General features: G+C 32.8%; 2 protein-coding genes and 1 long non-coding RNA gene across 6 annotated transcripts in view; 2 read left to right on the top strand and 1 right to left on the bottom strand.

Moving 5' to 3' along the window:
• The first annotated feature begins 860 nt into the window (after positions 1 to 860).
• Positions 861 to 3,649, top strand: LOC122634306. 2 transcript variants are annotated; one of them, XR_006328357.1, is made up of 3 exons: positions 861 to 1,064; positions 1,197 to 3,118; positions 3,617 to 3,649. XR_006328357.1 is itself a non-coding variant. In XM_043823117.1 (3 exons), exon 3 carries the CDS (start codon positions 1,198 to 1,200, stop codon positions 1,744 to 1,746), a length of 549 nt encoding a protein of 182 aa, XP_043679052.1. In that variant the 5' UTR covers positions 872 to 941; positions 1,005 to 1,064; position 1,197; the 3' UTR covers positions 1,747 to 1,994. The 2 variants fall into 2 exon arrangements, 1 of the variants encoding a protein (XP_043679052.1); XM_043823117.1 differs by lacking the exon at positions 3,617 to 3,649 and having other exon boundaries at positions 872 to 941; positions 1,005 to 1,064; positions 1,197 to 1,994.
• The window catches only part of LOC122634295 (microtubule-associated protein futsch-like), a 40,510-nt gene continuing 20,825 nt past the window's right edge, over positions 2,540 to 22,224 (bottom strand). Inside the window, exons 2-11 of one of the 2 annotated variants that reach the window (XM_043823102.1) lie at positions 14,271 to 14,761; positions 13,906 to 14,071; positions 12,473 to 12,613; positions 11,405 to 11,529; positions 5,183 to 11,290; positions 4,601 to 5,012; positions 4,116 to 4,535; positions 3,813 to 4,014; positions 3,213 to 3,407; positions 2,540 to 3,112 (exon numbers count right to left, since the gene is read on the bottom strand). In XM_043823102.1, coding sequence (XP_043679037.1) covers positions 2,945 to 3,112; positions 3,213 to 3,407; positions 3,813 to 4,014; positions 4,116 to 4,535; positions 4,601 to 5,012; positions 5,183 to 11,290; positions 11,405 to 11,529; positions 12,473 to 12,613; positions 13,906 to 14,071; positions 14,271 to 14,697 — 8,364 coding nt within the window. In that variant the 5' untranslated portion in view covers positions 14,698 to 14,761 and the 3' untranslated portion in view covers positions 2,540 to 2,944. The remainder of the gene's footprint in view (positions 3,113 to 3,212; positions 3,408 to 3,812; positions 4,015 to 4,115; positions 4,536 to 4,600; positions 5,013 to 5,182; positions 11,291 to 11,404; positions 11,530 to 12,472; positions 12,614 to 13,905; positions 14,072 to 14,270; positions 14,762 to 22,224) is intronic. The other variant, XM_043823103.1, reaches the window with a different exon arrangement.
• LOC122634307 lies at positions 12,002 to 17,558 on the top strand. 2 transcript variants are annotated; one of them, XR_006328358.1, is made up of 4 exons: positions 12,002 to 12,323; positions 14,960 to 15,164; positions 15,328 to 15,984; positions 16,286 to 17,558. It is a non-coding gene; the product is annotated as an uncharacterized LOC122634307 (long non-coding RNA). The 2 variants fall into 2 exon arrangements; XR_006328359.1 differs by having other exon boundaries at positions 15,321 to 15,984.

Here is a 22,224-nt window from a genome sequence, read left to right as displayed (position 1 = left end):
AACGCAAGTACTGTCGAGCTAATGGCTGCATTTAAATTCAATCAAAATTTACTATTTTTTCTAATGATTTTTTCTATTTTTCCATATTATCTATTTCTTGTGTTTCAATGAAGATATAAAAAGACTATTTTATTATTTAATGTATTCATTATTATATCTGTCTTAAAATTATACTTGCAATATAATATTTTTTAATTGATATATGTATATATTATAATAAAATCTTATAAAATATTACAGGTATATATGCGTAACATATACATAGGTATGTAATATATTACATATTAAACAATATACAAATATATATATATTTCTTTTTGCAATAATTATATCTATGTATAATATAACATATGGCTGTGTATAAATATTTTTTGTTTGAATAGATTTCATCTAAGGTTTCAAGAAATTAAGAAACTAGTTCAAGAATAAAAATCTACTTGGAGATTGGTATTGACAACGCAATAAGATAGAGACAGATAAATTACAGGACGTAAGTGTAAATTCATCCTTTGCCTTGTTACATAATTATTAGTGCGTTATGAATTAAAACAGATGCAAAATAAAAAAGTAATGCACGTCATGTCGATAGAATATAAGAAGAGTATTAACGTCTAGAAATCGCATGTTCCATTTCTCTCGCGGAGTACGTATCGACTTCGTACCAGCTGTTATCGAAAAATTGACAGTCATACATTGTCTGATATCGCGTTGTCAGCGTAGTTTTTAAATTCACGCGCGCCGACAACGCAAGATACATCGACCTTTCTACATACATCGATACCATGAGAGGGTATAGACTTCTTATACAGTTTTAGTTCATTTTTTATCCGGACTTGTCGCTGTAGTCAAACGTTCTCGAACGATAAACAGTCTTAAAAACAGTTCTATTCGTTCGTATAAGATACCGAGATTATTGCAGAAATCTATTTCTATATTTATTTGTACGTTGTTCATTTCATTCATAATATTCTTAAATTAATCATTTTGTAGTGATTGTTTCATAGGTTTCTTCTCAATAAGCGGTACAGTCATTTATACGGAAGTTAACCTCAACTATATACAGGGTCAGTGATATATTCAATAATTTTTTATATATTTACTAATCAAACTAATTCTATATCTGTTAGTTTCTATGTTAGTCAAAATAATTTTAATTCGTTATAGGAAATGTTACAAGTTGACTGTTTTATTTTTAGCATGGCATCTGTCAAGTTATTGGAAGACAGGGTAGTAGAATTGGAAAAGCAGATTTATGGACTTGGGAAGGTATTGCAGCTAGATGACCCACTACCAGAAACATCCATTACCGATAATCTCTTACATACGAATACATTGATCTCTTCGGCATTATCAGGCAGGGAAAAGATAAATGAAGCTATAAAACGATTGCCCGAGTTGAATAAACACTTGGATATAACTTTGGAAGAATTAGATATGCCTATAGAAGCTAAATTGCATTTATTATTACTTCTGGAACAAGAAGTTATTGATAATCATAAGCGTTTAAACGAAATACAGGAGTTAATGCCAGTTTTAGAAACAGATTCTTTAAAAGATGTTCCAGAATTATCTGTAAAACTTAATGAATTGTCTTTGAAACAACTGAAGATACATGAAGAAACTGAAGTGTTTACAAAAAATATGCATTCTGTCTTTTGTATGTATAACGATGTAATAGATAGTATATCCAAAACATTGATTAGCTTGGATAAAGAAATTACACGCGTTGAAACTAGTAAAAAGTAGAAAAGTAGCAGTATACCATTAATTTATTCTGCATTTCCAAGAAAATTATTTTCTTTGGAGTAGGGGTTACACCGATGTTTGTAAAGGTATCGAGTTCAGGATTAATTATATATATATATATATATATATATTTATTTATTATTCATGGCTTAAAATATAAAAATACTTACGAATTCATTGATGTCTATACATAGATGAAAGTGTTTCATTATAGTATTATCATTGAACATAAATGAAATTGTACACTATTGAACGTGTTTCATTATTAGTGTATCAATAACAATGTATTTTATTACAATAATCATATATACATTTACCCTATCTATTGCTTAATCTTATCCATCATTCGTTTCAGGAATCCTACGCAAGGATTACTGAGACAAATCATCAATCGAATATAATCGATCATTAATATGTTATTATCGTTGGTCTCTTCCATTAAATGTTTATTTCTGATTTATAGTATTTGTAAGACTCCGCGTACAATCTAGAAAGATTCAACAAATATAATACTTTCATATGCATATTCACACTTATTGGATTGACTTTGGTCCAAACCTAATATAATTTTCACATATTTTTCGAGCAAAATTTGCAGCTTGTGTTTATAAGAATATAATACTTAAAGAGACCTAATTTGCTAACTTGCAAAAAAATCTATTACCACGTTAACCATATTAAACAATTACTTTATACAGTATTTACATATTGTTTTCCTTAATGTTAAACAAAGTATGATTTTGTAATCTACACACCTGCATGTTTTTTATATATATACATGTATATATATATATATATATATATATATATATATATATATAATGTATGTATGTATGAATTTATATAATCACTGATGTTAATTTTTAGTGTAGATGTTGCATGTTTGTGCTTTCGATTGTAAAAGAAATTATTTCATGGCCATCTGATACTAAGAGCATACTTTGTAGTATAAATAGGAACATGATTCATAAAAGAACAACAAAAAAGTTCCAATAAAGAAAAAAAAAAAATATTCGTATGCTGAGAATTTTTGAAGAGTAAGTACTTTTGTGTAAGCGTTTTGTATGCAAATACTCGAAGAAATCAGAGCAATTGTTTTTTTTTTTCTTTTTCAATATTGATCAGTATACGATCGTCATTTTAACTTCGAATTACTTGTATACTTCCAAAGTATCCGTATCTTACAAGTTGTTTAAATTTATGTTTGTAAAGCAGGAACCAAATGTCGTAACCAATCTAAAGCAGGCTCCAAACTAGAGTAAATTGCAGGATGTCCTCTTGAACATTTATTATGGTGACTGAGTAAACCTTGAATTTTCCAACTTCCTGATTCGCTCTCACACATTAGAGGTGCTCCTTCATCATTCTATGAGTAAGATATCGATATACATTAATTTCAAAATTATCTTTTAACTTTTTCTTTTTATACATTTTATAATTTGTTTCTTAATTCAAAGAATACTCACATAACAAAGTTCTTTGTCTATATTGGACAAGCCAACACATATGTTATATTTTGTTATAAATCCTGCATAATGGCTAGTAGTATTGCATTCATTGGAATCATACATTGGCATTGGCAAGAATTCATTATATTGTTGTAAATCCAGTTCTCCATTAACTGGGAATCTCCATCCTACACTAACACAGACATCGTTTGGCTGCAATATAAAATATCATCAAATATTAGGTGACTTATTAAATTATTTCATAAATAATTTATTTTCACTTAGAAGTAGTATTAGTTAGTATTAGAATAGTATTAGAAGTAGTTAATATTATTTTCACTTAAAAAAGGTTTTAAAAAATTTCTTTAAATATTTTCATTGTTCGTGAAAAGAAATTTAGTTTTCAAATGTTTTTCTGTTAGGTGGTGCTCTTTCGCAATAGTCGATCATTGAAAGAAGAAGAAAAGATCGTCTTTATAATCATCTATATATTAAGTTTTAAAGAAAATTCTAATTAATAAAATCGCTGAGTAACTTTCACACATTACATCGTTTTAAAAGGTATTTCAAGTTATTTCAGTTTATAAGAATTTCATATATATATATATATATACGTACTTGGATAGGATAAGTCGGTAAGCAAACGGCAGAAACATTTTTCGAGAAAATCAAAGGTTCTTTGAGTTCGATCAAAGCGATATCGTTGTCGTAGAAGAATTGATTATATTTCACTTGTGTGTATGGAATGATAGTCTTGACAGGATTACTTCTAAACAAACTTTCATCCGTGAACAATTTCCATCCGTCGCTTTGTCTGTATCTAAAATTGTATAGAAAAAAATCAATGAAATATCAGTTGACAAGTTAACAAGTTTAAAATAATTAAAATTACTAAAATTATCATAATAAATAAATTCTTACTTGTAAACGCAAGAGTAACTGGTCAAGGCATGCATAGGTCCTAATATGCTAGCTGTGCAAGTTATACCATGTTCCTCTTCTTTCAAAATCACTACGGATGGCCATTGTATAAGACTATCTGTAGTTTCACCTTCTGATCTTGCAATAGTTCTATCAACATGATGCGTATCGCAAGAAAATTCTTCGCACGTAACTTCAACGATTTTTTCTGAGACACAAAACTCCACGCGTTGAAGATTACTGACTAGTGAGGTGCGATGATTTGGATTAGTTTTCAGTCTTACTATTTGATGATTTCTATCCCATGCTTTAAAATCGGTTGTCTGGGATGAAGCATAACCAAGAGAACGACAGTATGAATCGCTGAATTCTTTGCTCCAACCATCCGAACATACCAGTCGATATTCTTCATCGGAATGCCTATTAAGTTACACGTCAAATTAAGGATATCCATTTATTTTTAAGATATAATTTAGAAAACTGACCTTATTTTTAAGAGAGAATCTCGATGGTTCAGCTGATTCGTCGATTTATCCTCTTGGTTTTCTTCCTGATTAATTTCAGTGTGATTTTTTTGATCGAACGAGTAGTTAGAAAAGCAATCCCACTCGTCGGAACGATCAGGACAATGTTCGATACCATCGCAAATTTCTTCCTTCGATACACATCCACCGGTATGGCATTTGAATTGATTTAATGAGCAATCGCAAAGTTTTTCGTCTTCTCCATTAGCGCAATCGGGTGATCCATTGCAACGCCAAGTTTGTGGAATACATCGTTTATCCATAGGACATAAGTATTCGTCGTTGCCGCAACTTTCAGCACAGTTAAACTCGTCCTGATGATTTTCGCAATCCGGTCTTCCATCGCATAGCCATAACAGTGGTATACATCGTCCTGAAAACAAGTACGAAACTTGTTTAATCGTGATAATCTTTAATTAATCCATTTGTGTAATACACAATTACACATTCTGCAAGTTTTTCCAGGTCATTTGTTTCGTTATGAAGAGATAATACTAGATGATGAGATTTAATTGGTAATTATCATAATTAATTAGGACTCACCATTGGTACAACGGTGTTCATCAAAGATACACTTCCAATCTTGACAATTCTGTTCGTCGCTACCATCATCGCAATCTACAATTCCATTACACACAAGATGCCTCTTAAGACATTGACGATTGGCACATTGAAAGTTTCCAGGACATCCCTCTTCCTGACAATTGAGTTCATCAGAACCATCAGAACAATCCTTTTCTGAGTCACATTTTGCGGATAAACTGACGCAATAAGCACCAGATCTAGATGTGCCATTGGTACATTGAAACTGGCCTGTACTACATTTCGAATAGCTCATGGTATTCAATGACAAAAGGTTCAGCGTGCTGGCTGTTAAATTATCAACTTTTTGGACGTTACTCTGTAGAGTTTCGTTTGAATTGTTCAAAACATCGTCATGCTCGATTGGAATATTACTTTGAATCGTTGCTTGTTCAACTTCAAAGATTGGGATCAATGGAGTTGTTTGATGCAAAGTATAATTTCGAATGAGTATGAAAGGCTCTGTAACTGGATTAGATTCTATAATCTCTTCAGATACGGGTATATAGTTAGGATATTTATTATTTGCTTCCACTTCTGTGTTATTTTTTATTAGACTAACTATAGTTGTATTTTTTTCATGAGCTTGTTTGTCGTCTTCCAATTCAGATTGATTTGATCTAGATGTGATCTCAACGATATTCAATTTCGGTATAGGCACAATGTTACCTTCTGTATCAGCTAAAATGAATTTTGATATAATTGAATCTGTACTACTATTAGGTATGTTTTCTGTGGTAATATTTTCATTTGATTCGACGAGAATCTTTGGAATCTCAGTAGATATCAAAATTGTTGGATCGTTGATCTCGGTTGTAACATTTTCTATTCTTTGATTCTCTAGATTGAGCTCCTTCTCTTTTTTGTATTTGTATTTATCTGGATTCTTTTTCTCAGTAGATTTTTTCTTGATCTCTTGACTTTTTTCTAACGGTATTACTTTCAGTTCTTCTTCAGACAATTCTTTCGAATCTTCATTGAGAATGACATCTCTCATAGTCGTTGTTGAGAATAATGATCTAAAATCAAAATTGTACGGTCTGGTATCATCTAGAATCTCTTCAGTAACTGGTCTTATGTCCTCGCTGGTAGTAATTGGATCTGATACTTTAGTACTACTGATTTCCGTTGCTATTGCAACATAATCTTCGTTGGAGAAAGCTGTTTCTTGCTTCGGATAGTTCGTTGTATTTTCAAGAGTAGTCATCAAGTTCATCAATTTATTTGGTTCCTCATTTAGAACAGTATGTTGAATATTATCATGTTCAGTGGGTATCGTTTCAGTCAAATTTGTGTTATCTGTTTCTATTACAACGTTCGTTGAATTATCAACTTCTGCAGCCATCGTAGAACTAACTGTAGTTACCGAAATATTATTAATATATTCTATGGAAATCATAGTTGTTGCTGACCTATTATGATTATGTTTCGTATCATCGATCTCCTTGATGAAGTCTGGCCTCACAGAAGAAGTAGTTACTAAGAATTCATGTTCAGTTGTTTGCAATTCGTCTGGCAAAATTGGCACTTGCGCAGTGGTTTTAGTCTCCAATGAATACATTGGAGCTATAGTAGATGGAATCATAGTGACAGATTCTTTCTCTTTATCATCATGAACAATATTTGAACTTTCAGTATGATTATCTGACAACGAATTATCATCTGCAATTGTTGTTGCTTCAATTTTGTCTATTAATTCGGTCGTAGAAAGGTCCTGTTGTATCTCCATTGGTAAAACAGGTACCTGCGTTGTAATTTTAGCATCCTCAGCGTGTTTATCCAAAGAAGGAGAGGACATGCTCGATGGCATTTCAGTTTCCGTCGATAATATCTTTTCCGTTGTACTTTGAGATTCTTCAGAGTCTGATATTGATTTAATATTGTCTTGTTGTTCATCGATATTATTTATAATTAATTTTTTAGATTTATCATCAGTAACTTCAGCCGAACCAATCTTAACATTATTGTTACGATCAAAAGTCTTTGATAACGTTTCATCGTTGATATCATTGTATTGATCTTCTACGACATTCTCTTCCGGTTTTTCTGAGCTACTTATAATATTATTATTAACAGTTAATTCATCTATAGATTTTTCATTTTCTTTAGTGAACATCATGGTAGTAATTTGAGCAACTTCTGTGGTACTCTCTACTTTATCCAATTCGTATTCCATATTTTTCGTTTCCTTATGCTCATCCAATGGTACTACCCTAAGTATTTCATCATCTTGTTCATCCTTTTCATTTTTAATACCGAAAGTATTATTCGTCGTATCATCGGATAAATCATTAGTCACGAGCGTCCGAGTATTGTTCAAAGTCTCTTTCAATATCTCATCTTCGGATTCTCTCAAAAGTTCATTTTGTTGTAATGGATTCACCATTTCAATTTCAGTTTCGTTAATTACTTGAGGTATTATCGAAACATCATTGTCATCTGCTTTGACGTTGATATTATAATTATCAAGATCGGACAAATTTTTTTCACTATCGTTTTTATTTGCATGATACATCAGTTCATGTCTGCTATCCTTTCTTTCAGGTTTATTTATAATAACATCTTCGACATGAGTTTCGAAAGGATTAGGAACATCTTGCTCATCCTTGTCCAATCTTGGTGCTTTCTTCGACGTTTCCTTTTCCTTTTGAACGTCTGGTAAGAAAGGTGACATATCTTCGAAATGTCTTTCCTCGTTAGGATCCATCTTCTCGACATGATTCGCGATGCTTTCAGGGAATATCGCAGGATGTAAAGGATGATTAGTAGAATGATCGATCGTTTCGCCGATAGAAACTACATTCTCTTCGGGATGTTCGGTAGATCGATCTAAGATCGTGTTAATCGTTAAGTTCTTTTTCTCAACAGCCTGATCGTTAACTTTTAAGACATTTTCTTGATGCATCGTTGATTCCTCTGGTTTCGTTGTAAAATGTGTTATCTGTTCAGGAATCAGTTGAGGAATAATGGCATGTGTATCTTGTTCATCTTTCTTATCTTCCTCCTTTGGCAATAACATAACGTGTTCCTCGTCAGTTTGATTATTCACTGATTCCAACAAAGGTTCTACGTTTTGACTGAATTCTTTAGGTAAACTTGAAAATATTGATTTTGGCGCATGCTCTATAACGTTAGGCTCGTTTATATCTTGCTCGTTTGTTTCTGGTATATCCAATGATTTAATAGAATGATTTTTACTCGAATATGACTCTTCTGATTTATCGGTTAAATTAGATACAACTTCGATTCCTGCAGAGTCGATACTCTTCATTAAAACTTGATTTGATTCTGTGTTCGTTTCTAACATAGATTTTGGTGTTTCCGAAGACGTTTCAGAGTTGGTGATCATTTCAGGTATGATAGTCTCACTGTCAGATTTTAATGTTCTCGTTGGATCTACTTCAATATTTAAGGTAGTTTCTTCAAATTGAACAGTTGGAACTGTGGTATCAGAAATGTCTACATCACTGTTTATTGGTAATTCGGTTATTTCATTTTCTTCGAATTGTTTAATCGGAAATGTAGTTTCTTCAATTCCTTTTTTATTATTTATGGTGGTCATCGTTACCGGTAATGTAGTGATACTTTCAGTTACCACAGGTGGTTCCTTTTCTTCTAAATTATGTTCTTGCAACATCATGGTTGCCTGTTCACTATAAGTTTCTGTTGTAGATTCTTCGTTATTCGTTTGCAAAGGTATTACGGCTAATGATTCGTCATTATCTATTTCATCAGCATTTGCATTTATATTAGTATTGAAATTTCTTAATTCTGAATCGTATGAAAATTCTGATTTAGCAGTGAACTCAATAGGAGTTTTTGGCGTTGTTTCACTTTCCGAGTTTGTTTTGACAAGGATTTCTGGCATCGTTGAATGTTCCACTTCAGCCGACGATTGTGGATATTCTTGTGCAACTCCTGTTGTCATTGCAACATCAGTTTCTATGGGAGGTTGTGTTACATCCTTCGATTCGATAAGTGTTATAGATGATGATGGTTCCATTATTAATGTTGTAGATTCTACATCATTAACTGAATGTAATGGAATTTCGGTGGATGTGTCTACTTCCATGGAAAGTTTTGATTCTTCAGAAGGTAAATTTACATTTTCTTGCGTTGTCATTTCTATTGGTCTTTCTTCTAAAGAAAATTCTGAAGAAGGTTCGAATTTTGTTGAAGTATTTTCTTCTGAAGAATGTTCAGGTATCACAGGAAGTTCATGTATTGGTTTTGTAGAAGGTTCAGATAGTAATGATGGTTCTGTTGAAAGTTCAGCTTGTGATGATAATTCTGTAGAGGGTTCAAGTTGTGGTGGGAGTTCTGTAAGAAGTTCAGGTTCTGTAGTAGATGTTGACTCAGCTTTGATAGAAGATTCTTCTTCGATAGGAGATTCTGGTTCGGCAGCTGGCTCTGGTTTAGCAGTTGGTTCTGGTTCAGTGACTGGTTCTGGTGCAGAGGACGGCTCTGGTTTAGCGGTCGGTTCTGGCGCAAAGGACGGCTCTGGTTCAGCGGCCGGTTCTGGCGCAAAGGACGGTTCTGGTTCAGCGGCCGGTTCTGGCGCAGAGGATGGTTCTGGTTCAGTGGCCGGTTCTGGTGCAGAGGACGGCTCTGGTTCAGCGGTCGGTTCTGGTGCAGAGGACGGCTCTGGTTCAGCGGTCGGTTCTGGCGCAGAGGATGGTTCTGGTTCAACGGCCGGTTCTGGCGCAGAGGACGGCTCTGGTTCAGCGGCCGGTTCTGGTGCCGAGGATGGTTCTGGTTCAGCGGCCGGTTCTGATGTTGAGGATGGTTCTGGTTCAGCGGCCGGTTCTGGCGCAGAGGACGGCTCTGGTTCAGCGGCCGGTTCTGGCGCAGAGGACGGCTCTGGTTCAGCGGCCGGTTCTGGTGCTAAGGATGGTTCTGGTTCAGCTGCCGATTCTGACGTAGAGGCTGGCTCTGGTTTTACCGCTGGTTCTGGCGTAGAGGCCGGCTCTGGTTCTGCCGTCGTTTCTAGTTCAGCAGTCGCTTTCGGTTCAATAGATGGCTCTAATTCAGCAGATGGTTCTGCTTCAACAGACGACTCTGGTTCAACAGAATGTTCTTCTATAGGATGCTTAGAATATTCATGCATCCAATTAGAAATATCAGAATTATGAGCTCTCGAAATTTCTGGATCGGCAGTTGGTTCTGCCACCGGATTTGGCGCATTATTTATATTTTTATTCAATATTTCTTCATCTTGATTTATTGATTGCACAGTAGGTTCAACGTCCGCGTTGGAAGATGACTGAGTATTCATAGAATTCGTAACGAAATCCGAGTGATCCCAACTATTAGGATTTCCAGGTTCATACATCATTCCTGGACCTCGACTTCTACCCACAAAATCTTTTATCGATTCTGTGCTCGATGATAGAATCATATCGTCCATATCGATGTTACTTAAATCGTTCTCATCCAAACAATCTTTTCCATTTGTGTTTAACATTTTTCCAGATGTACAAGAACAAACAAATAGTCCTTGCGAGTAATCATATTTGCATGTTTCTGCGCACCCTAAACTACCATCTTGGCATTGATCAACGAGTTCTCCTACTTGCAATCTACCAAGATGGTATCTTCCAATCGAATTTCCATTTTCTCGAACAGCTTTTTCGATATTTTCCTGAGTTTCTTTCGGTGTAGCCCATAGAGGATGACTTATTCTGAATTTTACTTCAGAATCCTTATTAATATCATAAACTTTAATTACCGGTGAGTCTCTCGTATTAGATTGAAGCATATTTTGAAGATACTCTTCTATTTCTGACGCAAGTTCTCTGTACACTCTAGATTTGGCATCACTCATCTGTTCGTCCCATACAAAATCATCTAGCTTTAATACACCATCGAGAGCATCCGGTACAATTTGATACAATGTCTCATCTGTCGTAGGCCATGGTGGAAAACTGGAAGTTTCAGGAGCTGGGCTCGTCGGTGGATTTTTCATGTATTCTTGACTTCCAGCCAATTGAGCACCATCAAATTGACGAGAATTAGTTTGGTCTATGGTATCCAGAGGTTCTGTAGCTTCCTGAGTGAGAATCACACCAGCTGAAACGATCAAAATTAGTTATTGAAAATATCCATATAGAAAGTATGTATATATCATCTTATTTGAATCTCTCTCTCTCTCTTTATACATATATATATATATATCTCTCTTACTTGCAGCTAAAATGGCGATTATGATTGCAATTGAAAGAACCAAGAGACCGCATCCCCAGCATGCCATTCTTCTCCAATATGAACTTCTAGATCTTTTATCCTTGGTGACATACAATTTTTCTCCCCTGCAACACATTAGCATTTAACATGAACAAAGGATCATCATATGAATTCTTTTTTTATCTCCCATATCCAGGACCCCATGATAAGCGTTTTTGTACAGCGTTAAGCCTTAAACACACCCACGTGACAAAAGTCACATCTTCGATGTCAACGTGCAACCGCATTTCTTTCTAACAAATATCGGTCAACTCGTAGAAACCTATTTATCTTCTTTACATAAACCGCATCAATTTTCAACCACTACCGCAGCAATCGATCAGCTGCGGTCACCGTACAACGCGTAGGTGCGTTTAAAGAGCTAATATACACGCAACGTGATTGCTAAACCTCCATCAGCAACCAGCCGTGAGATTAGAAGCTTCCCCTCGATAGTCAGATATCGCTATAATAATGACATGTCACAAAGTATCAAGCATACTGATACGATTATTGTTGTTTCAGGTCGTAGGTATGAGAGAAAGGACTAGTAAAAAAAAAAAAAAAAGAAATGGAAGTGTGGAAATGGGAAATCATCGCATTGTATGCACGTGTTTATGCGTGGGTATATACACTCGCAGTCGACGTTATCTGCGAGTTAAGGTCAAAAATAATCTAAAGGGATTATGCGAAGAAAATCGAGACGACGAACCAATCGATTAAATTATCGTAACGAACGTGGTTATCGAAAGTGTGCCTACGGATTTCGAATTATCGAAATGGTCGGACAAGATTATGACCATCGATGAACTCGAAGCAAAGTCAGTGGAGTCTAATATAGAAGCGGGTTAGTCCGCTACCAAATGCTCCCCGCATTAAGGTAAGAAAAAAGGTTTCCTTCATTGTCCCCCATCGTCAGTAATAATTCCTTTTTTTTTTTCCTTTAATTTGTTTTATTTTTTATTTTTTATTTATTTATTTTTTTTTTATTCCCCATTTTCCTCATCCTCGAAAGCGTCCTTGAAGTACCTGAGGGCTGTAAGCCAGTGGGAATAGTCAACCAGTCCGGCGGCCGGATCTCTCAGGCTGAGTCCTTCACGGCCGACACCCGGGCCCAAATCAAAACGTACTCCAGCCACGGTTGTTTCAACCTCGGCCTCGGGACCCCTGCTATGTATCGGCGTAACAGAAAACATCGTCTGACACTTTCACCCATCTCTTTCTCTCTTCTTCTCTGATTCACACACACACATACTTTCTCTCTCTCCCTCTCCCTCTCTCTCTTTTTTCTTTTTTTCTTTTTTTCTTTCTTTTCTCTCTCCCTCTATCTTTCTAGTCTTTTCTTAGCTCATTTGGTGAACAGTAAAGGAAATCGCGGATCTGACAAAAGGGAAGTGTCTCCTCTCACGCGCATACATTTTTTTTTCTTTTCTTTTTTTCTTTTCTTTTCTTTTCTTTTCTATTCTATTCTTAAATAATTTTTTATTATCTTCCAATACTCGGTCTCAATGTGTTTTTTACCTAGCCGATTATCTTACTCTACATGCTCCGCCGATCTAATGTCATCGAAACGTACGTACGTTAGTTATTTAGTATGCCGACGTTAAAGTCACCTCGTGCCACGACCGCATCTCCATAGAGGCTTTACGCGTTTTGCACTTTAATCCGAGCTCTTAAGAAGACGGAAAATCAACGAGGATTCGTACGGATCGGTGAACCTAGCCTCGTCTCTTATACCGGATAGCTATTAGCAAAGGATAAGAGTGCTGACTACTTAGGCGAACGAAGAATTTATTCATAGTCTGTCTTAACGTTTTCTTAGTAAATTCGAAAATCGTCATTAAGATTCGTCGCTCGCTTACTTTACGAAGGACGACCATTTTGCATTTTCTTTTTTTTTTTTTTTTATTACTTTTTTATAAGCAATGACATAATTTTTTATGCAAAGTTCTTTTCTTTTATTTTAGAATGAAATTCTGTTCACCGTCGTCATCATCATCATGATCATCATCATTATCATCGTCATCGATATCATCATCATCATCATCATCATCATCGTCCTTCTTCTACTTATTCCTTCAAACGAAATTCCTGCACCCCGAGCATAAATACAGCGGCAAAAAAGGGTTGGAGAAAGTGGGGGAAATTGTTAACTACCTTCATTCTCAGAAAATCGCTAGGCAGGCTCGCCGGGCTGGTAAACAGTGCACGCGAAAGAGTTAATTAGAATTAGAAGAAAGATATGAGAATTAATCAAACGAAAGAATAATAACAATAACAAGAATGATAATAATAATAATAATAATAATAATAATAATAATAATAATAACAACAACATAAACAACAACGAAAAGAATTGAACAACAACAAGAAGAAAACAAAACCGGGACAGACAAGACGAACATACAATGTTCCTTATCTTTTTTCGTTTCGTTTATATCTTTGGCGATCTTCGTTATTACCTAATATACTTTCGATGTTCGTTAACTGGCACGAAGTATTCCTCATAAGGGTCGGCTGGTACCTCGCATGCTTCTTGACCCTTCGTTTGGATATTGTTGCCTGTGTAGGGCCTCATCGAAACCAACTCTAAATTTACTGCTTCGATCTGTTCCTTCTTTCCATTATCTGTGAAAGAGAAATAAATGTTACAATTACTTAAGAAGATCAGATTTTTGTAAGCTTTTGTTGGAACTGAAGGATTAGCTTAGCTAGAACTCAGTTCAATAAACTTTCGTTTTCTTTCTTTTCTTCTCTCTCTCTCTCTTTCTCTCTCTCTTTCTCTTTCTCTCTCTTTTCTTCTTCACGGTCTACGACCCTAACTTACCGTTGACCTGGACGCTTGTGGCGCTGCTGTTGAGGAAGCTAGCGTCGTTGTTGTTGCCATTTCCATGAACGCCGTTGAGCTTCGGCTCGCTCGTGGAATTCTTATCTGGAGTTTGTCCACCAGTCGATGGTGGTAACTCGATTTTCGTCTCAGACTTGTAACGTGGCTCTGGGCTATTTCTCACTGGTTCAACGTAATGCTGAGAAACGAACGATCGGCGATGACCATTCTCTGTTGGCGAACCAATCGTATCAGCCGGTGATCTATAGTCCTGTTCCATGCTCACTTGTTGTTTGTTGCTTTGTTGTTCATGAACATTGTTCTCAACGTGTTCTGAACTATTCACGCACTCATCTTCAATAGCAAATGCTAGATTGTCCATGCCACTCTCACCACCAGTACCATCATCCCCACCGATCTCCGACATTTTCCGATTGCCTTTTCGCTTTCTAAAGACGAGCCAGCCCTTTCCTCTGTCATGCGTCTGGATTCTGAAAGAACAAATATCTTCGTTAAATATATTTGTTATTAAGTATAATATACATTTATTTTTAATGGAGATGATTTTACTGAATATGATGGGAGAAAATATAATATTATAAAATATTTTTATATATACATATACATATGTATGTGTGTGTGTGTGTGTATATATATATATCTTTATTTAAACTTTTATATATCTACAGGTATATGTTAATATTACTGATTTTCCATTCGACTGTACCAACCGACGGTTGAACTCACTGGCGTGAATCCAAGCCAGAGTGACGTCGTTTCACGAAGCGAGTTTGAATCTTTGCAAGAGAGAAAGAGAGATACCAACGAGAGATGGATGTGAGAACCGTGAGAGGATGAATCTTCGTTCAGTATTCATATTTGATATCCTTACACGTTCGTATTACTTTATTTTGTTTGTAAGTAAAACACTATTAAAAATTCAGTTTTTTTTCTTTTTTTTTTTTTTTTTTAGTTTTATTCTTTCTATCTGACTTAACAACGTTTAAAATTTCAAGTATACTCCTATACGTTTTTATCTCTTCTTTTCAGATGACAGGATAAACTTATGTCCGGAAATAAATTATCTTAAAGAAAGGAAGATAAAGGGAAAGAGAGAGATCTAACAGGAATCGAATTTCCTTAGGCTCGGAGACGATTTCCAGGACACCCTATAGGAACGGTCAGACGAGCGAGCGTGTTTGCGAGCGTACACATAAACGTTGAGAAGGCATATACTGCACCGAAAGTGGTTGACCCTGAGAGAGCCAGGCACAAAGGACTGATTCACCCCGCGGAGTCCTCCGAGAAAAGAACCGACCGTTTACCCGGCTTCATTTTGTAGGAATCTTTCCCCATTCCTATAAGTGACATAATCCTCGAGAACTCACTGAAGCGTTCACTATAATCTTTCTTTTTTACTTTTACTTTTATCTGCTTCTTTCATTCGACTCGTTTAATTATTATCCAGACGAACTTTACCATTAATAATAGAGTACATTTTAGATAAATTTTTCTTATCTTTTTGTTACGGTAAACTTATCTAATCTTACGAAGAAAGAAACTCGTTGATAATCCTGCAAGATAAATCTCTTGATCGCTGAAATAAAAGAAAAAGAAGATAAAGATTGAAAGGAATGTTAATTGCATAGATAACTCCTCTAATTATTAGAGCATGCAATTTTCTATGACAATATTAATAAGTAAAAAGTTTGTGGTATCGTTTTAAGATTAATCGTCCTATGTTTTTATTATTATTATTATTATTATTATTATTATTATTATTATTATTATTATTATTATTATTATTATTATTATTATTATTATTATTATTATTATTATTATTATTATTATTATTATTATTATTATTATTATTATTATTATTATTATTATTATTATTATTATTATTATTATTATTATTATTATTATTATTATTATTATTATTATTATTATTATTATTATTATTATTATTATTATTATTATAAAGGATTATGTTTCATATACAATTTGTTTTACAGAGGAATAACGAGAAGAACTTAGTCGATAATGGCCTCACAATTATGCGCTCTACTCGATGGCATGTAGGATTTATTACTATGATAAAAAGAAAAAGAACAACGATCTTATAGGACACGCCTTGCTAGAAGATTCCAAAGATTCCATCAACGATGAAAAGTCGACATCCTCGAGAGTGATGTAACGATCGTAATGAAAGAACGTGTGAAAGCATTATGACACTCGCATCTATACACAAACATACAGACTCAAATATGTCCTCTCGTTGACTGCACGAGAAAACCATTGTACCGTGTGCAATTGTACTTAGACACCGTGGGTTTTGATCCCTCCTACCGATAATCTGAAAGAAAGGAAGTCAAGAAATAACAAGCTAGGAAAACGATTTTTGTGGATCCACGCTCGATACTATAACTGTTTCTTTGTATAAATTCTTTTGTATTTTCGAGTTTGAGTTAAATTATTGCATGGATTTAATACGTCAACTTTGATAGTATTTTCAAATAGTATAAGCAATGTCTCTTTTTTAAGAACTATCAGTAGGAATGCTGATGTGTAATTTGTGTTTTATTTATTATTCTTCTTATTTCATATATTAATAGTGTATCAGTGTTTGCATATGGTATTGCTTGTTAATCTTATTCAATTATAAAAATAAATTAGATGAACTAAATTGTGCAAAATTTAACACATATTAGTTTATCTATCATAATAGAAAATAATTTAAAGCTATTAATTATTCAGTTTATACAGTTAGGCAAAATATAAATAGATACTCATGTGCTTTCATTATACACTTTAGATAAAGATAAAAGAATGTTAAACAAATCTTGCAAATTATTCAAGTAAGACTTATACTCGAGTCGTTTCGTTAAAATTTAATGTTAAATATTTAGTTATGTCGTCAAAGTTATTAATAATTTGTTATAAATGTACGACTCGGATATATTGAAATAAGAAGTCTGGATTTTTCCAAGCATTTACGTAGGTCAGTAACCATTATACATGTATATATAGATACATATATCTATATAAGGAAGTTATACAAAGATACATGTAAAGTTTTTAATGAACTCTTGTAGTTGCTGAGCTTGATTCGGGACATTTCTCTGTTTGTAAAAAAGCAAAGAAGAATTTCTTTGCTTACCTTGGCATTGAGAGAAGATATTTTCTATAAAATTATATATGTACTGTGCCAATATTTCTTCTCTATATTTATATAGGTTAGTAATATCCACTGATATACGTCAAAGTTTTCTCCTTTTCTATTTTTTTTTTTTTACCCATCATTATATATTCCAAAAGTTATTACTTTCTCATTTATTTATAATATATATTTATAGTAAAACATATCCCTAACTATTATTAAATCGTAATGTTTTATTGAAATAAAAAATTATATATAATCAAACATTTACAGAAAAAAATTGTAGGAAATATAATTTTTTTCAGAATTTTGAAACGCCAAACAAAGATAAATTATTTTATGATTTGATTTATTAATTAGTATATCTTTTGACTAACGAAGTAAAGAGAAGAGAGACATATCATACGTGTGACGACAAGTTAGTGTGTGTTAGGCGAGAACTTCTTTTAATAATTTAAAAATAAAGAATAGTTATCTAAAGAATAATTATATATTTTTATAATAACGATTATTAAGATTTTCATTAATTTAGCTCTCAAATTTTATACTTTATTTTATAGTGTGTGCTTTTTTTTTTTTTAATAACAGGTAAAGAAATGAATATATTTATTCGCGCCTCAAAGAAAGTACTCAAGGCGTTGTACGCATGCGCGGCGGGAATTGTTCAACTGTTTTGTCGGTAGACGTGACGCCATGTTTGTTCCTTGGAGACGAGCTTGACACGGGATTCGCATCGTCCTCGTTAATTACAGGTAATTAGTATATTTTTTCTAACTTACACTCCCTTCCAATATACCAATCGATTCCTAAACACGCGTTTTCTACGAGTGAGTGTTCGCAACTCGAGGCATCGTCGCTTTTAAGAGATATTCACGAAAATAAATTCGGCCTCTTGGCGTCCCTCGATCGGCTACTACGTAATAAATTTTTTTCACTTGTTCAACTTTATTTTCTAAGCTTTCGATACTTTTTTCGTCTTATAATGATGCTTCAATTAGTAATCTTTCGTTAAGTAGCTTTAATTAATTCTACTTCGTATTATGTACGATTTGTACACACACACATACACACACACATCCATATCATATAAGTACCCTTATATCACGCGTGTGTGTAGTATACATACCTAAGTAGGCATATAAAGATAACCTCTAATTACAAACATTCATAAATACGTATATAAATTGTACACACAGTACACACGTAATTAATTTTGTCCTTTACTAATCGATCTTACATTTTTCACATATTACACACATGGATATCTTCTCTCTATAGATACGTATATATATATACACACACATACGTTATTAATTTGGTTTTTTATTAATCGATATCTCTTACACACTTTCAGCTTTCCAAGAATTTATATGAGTGAAAAAGCACAATATAGAAACACCGAAAACAATTCCTTCAAAGCAGCCGGTCTTCAGCGGACAAGTAAGGACACAAAGCTAGATTTAATAGAGAAAGACAGAGATGGATAACACTCGAGACGTAAATACAATTGGGTTATGTTTCCGAGAATTTCTTCAATCGAGAAAGAAAAGAAAACAAATAAGCGTTTGCGATTTTTCAAGGTTAGTAACGAGTCCTTCTCTTCATTCATATAGATTATTTCGACATGTAAGCATCTACGAGAATAACGATCAATTTTATTCGAAGCTTTATATATTATTGCATATTTCAATTCTAATTTCATATATGCATATATATCATAATTTATTTAATAGTATAATGATTTTATTATTACACAAGAAAGTATAGTAGTTCATATATTTTTCAATTTGGTTGATATGCATTTATTGTTTTATTTAAAACTTTGATAAGATTTTTATTAACAATTGCGTCTCTGTATCCTATTATCTCAAAGTAGTAAGATTTGGACAATTGATATTGCTTGAATTGTATTTTATAATACAAAGCAAATACTATTGAATTAAAGATTGCATACTTTGATACATCTTAACAATATTTAATGTTTTAAATAATTTTATTGAAGATATTAATTATGATGAATACTTTTATAGAATATAATTACGTTAGTGTATTATCTTCAGAAATGATTTACAAGGAATATGTTTTATAAATGTTATACTTTTCATGTGTTTTCTATAATTCATTATATGTTTCAGCATTCTTCAATGTTTACAAATTGCTTGTGATCATGTACAAAGAATAATTTTAGAATCAGTGTTTGCTCGTAATATTTTTATTTATTATGTTAAGCGATTAAATAAAATTAGATTAAAAATAGAAATTCGTGAAGTAAAAGCAGTGTTTGTTCGTATTTATTTTTTTTTTTTTATAACTTAATAAACTGATTAAATAAAGTTAGATTCAATCTATAAATACGCGAAATAGAGTCAGTGCTAATACACATATATTTCATCATCTTAGAGCAGGATGCTCATCGTGCAAAGGATCAACAAAGTCTCTGGTAAATAAATTTCTATTTTAAATATTTCTTTATAATTTTTATGATTTCATATTATAGCAAAAACCAATAATTTTGTTTTTTATTTTTCTTTATCAGCTCGGATAAAATAAGAATCATTCTTTATTATTCCAGAATAGGACGCTCATCTTGCAAAGTTCAATGAAGACTTTAAGTAAGTGAAGTTTTTTATTAAACATTTCATCAATATTTTGAACGATTTTTTATTATAAAAATTATACAAATAATTCTGTGTTCGTTTGGTTTTTTTCTTTTTTCAGAACATCATTGCAGTCTGGCGCGCGAAGCAATGAATAAATCGATTGTTATATCGCTAAAATAGAAATGAAAAAATCGCGATGTAGTAGCAGTGTTCGTTCGTTAAATTAAATCTCTTCGTTTTCTCGCGAATTAAATTAATTTTAAAAAGAATATGTACTTGAATCGACTGCGTGCAATGCAGTCAGTTGTAGAGTCAGTGTTTGTTCGTCTAAAGTTTTCTTTTTTCTTCTTTAACAGTCATACAGACTGTACTTATCGTGTGTGTATGTGTGTATATATATAACAGTAGAATTTCGCGAATTAAATTCAGTGTCGTCTCTTAATTAATAAATAATTAACGCGTATTAGAGTCAATGGAAGATAATGGAGAAATGAATATATTTATTCTACAAGAGAATATATAGGTAAGCAGATTTTTAAATTTCATAATCTACAACAATAATAATTTTACAATTTTTTTTAATTATAATAAATGTAATAAACGTTTTATTTTAATTTATAATTGATTTTAATTTTAATTGTAATTATTTTAATAAATAATTTCTTTCTTGTTTTTGTTCAGGTCATCATTGTATTTTCATCAAGCCGATCCATTATGAATTCAACCTATTGTATTTTCAACCTACGTTAATACCTATCTATCTCAATTTCGACCTACAACACGAACGAGTGTTTTGGAGCCATCAGAGAACTTCTTAAGTAGTGAGTGAACAAATTTAAAGACCCTCCAGTACTCAACATGCGAAGGATGAAAAGTCCGAATCGACATGAGAGTACTGGTTGTAATTTTTTCAAATAAATTATTATGACGAGTATGGCCATGAGTAATTCCTCTTTTGGATTTATTCATGAGTGGTACGTTTTTAATTGTCTATGTTTTTTATTATTTGTTTAATGTGCATGTTTATTTTTTTTATTTTTATTCCATGTTAATTCATAAGAATGTAATTATGATGCAGGTTGCATAATACTTTCTGGGATTCCTATACTTAACTTTTTTTTATGCTTTAATATGTTTATCTTAATAATACTATTAAGAATGTAGTTCTATGATTAAGTTATTCTTACGCTAATTTAAGACGACATGGCAAATCATTCGATTATTCGTCATTTAGATATTAAGTTTAAAAACCATGAATATATGGTTGATTCATAGATAACTACCGTTATTAACGTGGCATTTATTTATGAAAAAATCTATATATTTCTCCTGTATTTCCAATCATTTTATTTATATCTCCAACTTTAAATTTATTAATAATGTAATTCGGTAAAAATGATTGGAAATATATTAGTTTTAATAAATTTAGAAATACAGTGCATGTATTAATAGTAAAAAATATAATATAATAGTAGTTATATAATAGACTTAATATTCATATACTTTGTACATACCCGGGCTGTGTAAAGTATATAAATGGCTATATAAATTATAGTAATTAATTATGTCGTAATAACTGTGTCGTACTTTTTAAAGCAATATTTTGTAAAAAGTAATCCATGCTTTTTCTCGTTTTCGGATAGGTTAAGGCAAAGTTGTGATTGATGCACATTCCGTCGACTTCGACCAGGTTGAAGGAAGGTTCATTAAACGCAACTAAATTAATATGTTATCTTAGTCTACAGATCTCTATATACAGTAACCTCCATGTTGTGAGATCTGAGCACTGAGTATTAATTTTGATCTATATCTAAATCTAAATTATATAACGCAAGTAGTACCAATCTGACGATTGCATAATACAGTTACGTTTCGAAAATATTTTTGTTCTAATTTTATTTGAACATAATATATCTAAATTACGCATTAGTAATCATACTTAAACAAATAGATGGATTAGATAATGTTATACAGTGATTTTTTAAAAAAACATATTGAAAGTTCAAAATGATATTTTTTCTTCGTGATACTTTTCCATTAATAATAATATTTAAAAAATTTCGATTAGGAAATTTAATAATAGAGTTTGATCCAATAGACATGAACAGTTCACCTGTTTACCAATATAATCACACATACACATACAGTTACATAGAATATATATTCTCGTCACAGTCTACTTACGATCGACAGT

Source organism: Vespula pensylvanica, chromosome 14, assembly GCF_014466175.1.
Source record: "Vespula pensylvanica isolate Volc-1 chromosome 14, ASM1446617v1, whole genome shotgun sequence".
NCBI classification, from domain to species: domain Eukaryota; kingdom Metazoa; phylum Arthropoda; class Insecta; order Hymenoptera; family Vespidae; genus Vespula; species Vespula pensylvanica.
The sequence above is the reverse complement of the archived record's forward strand: the minus strand, read 5'-3'. Positions and strand labels throughout refer to the sequence as shown.

Coding starts and splice junctions, on each gene's coding strand:
- LOC122634306 (XM_043823117.1), top strand. CDS start 1,198: ATGGCATCTGTCAAGTTATTGGAAGACAGGGTAGTAGAATTGGAAAAG.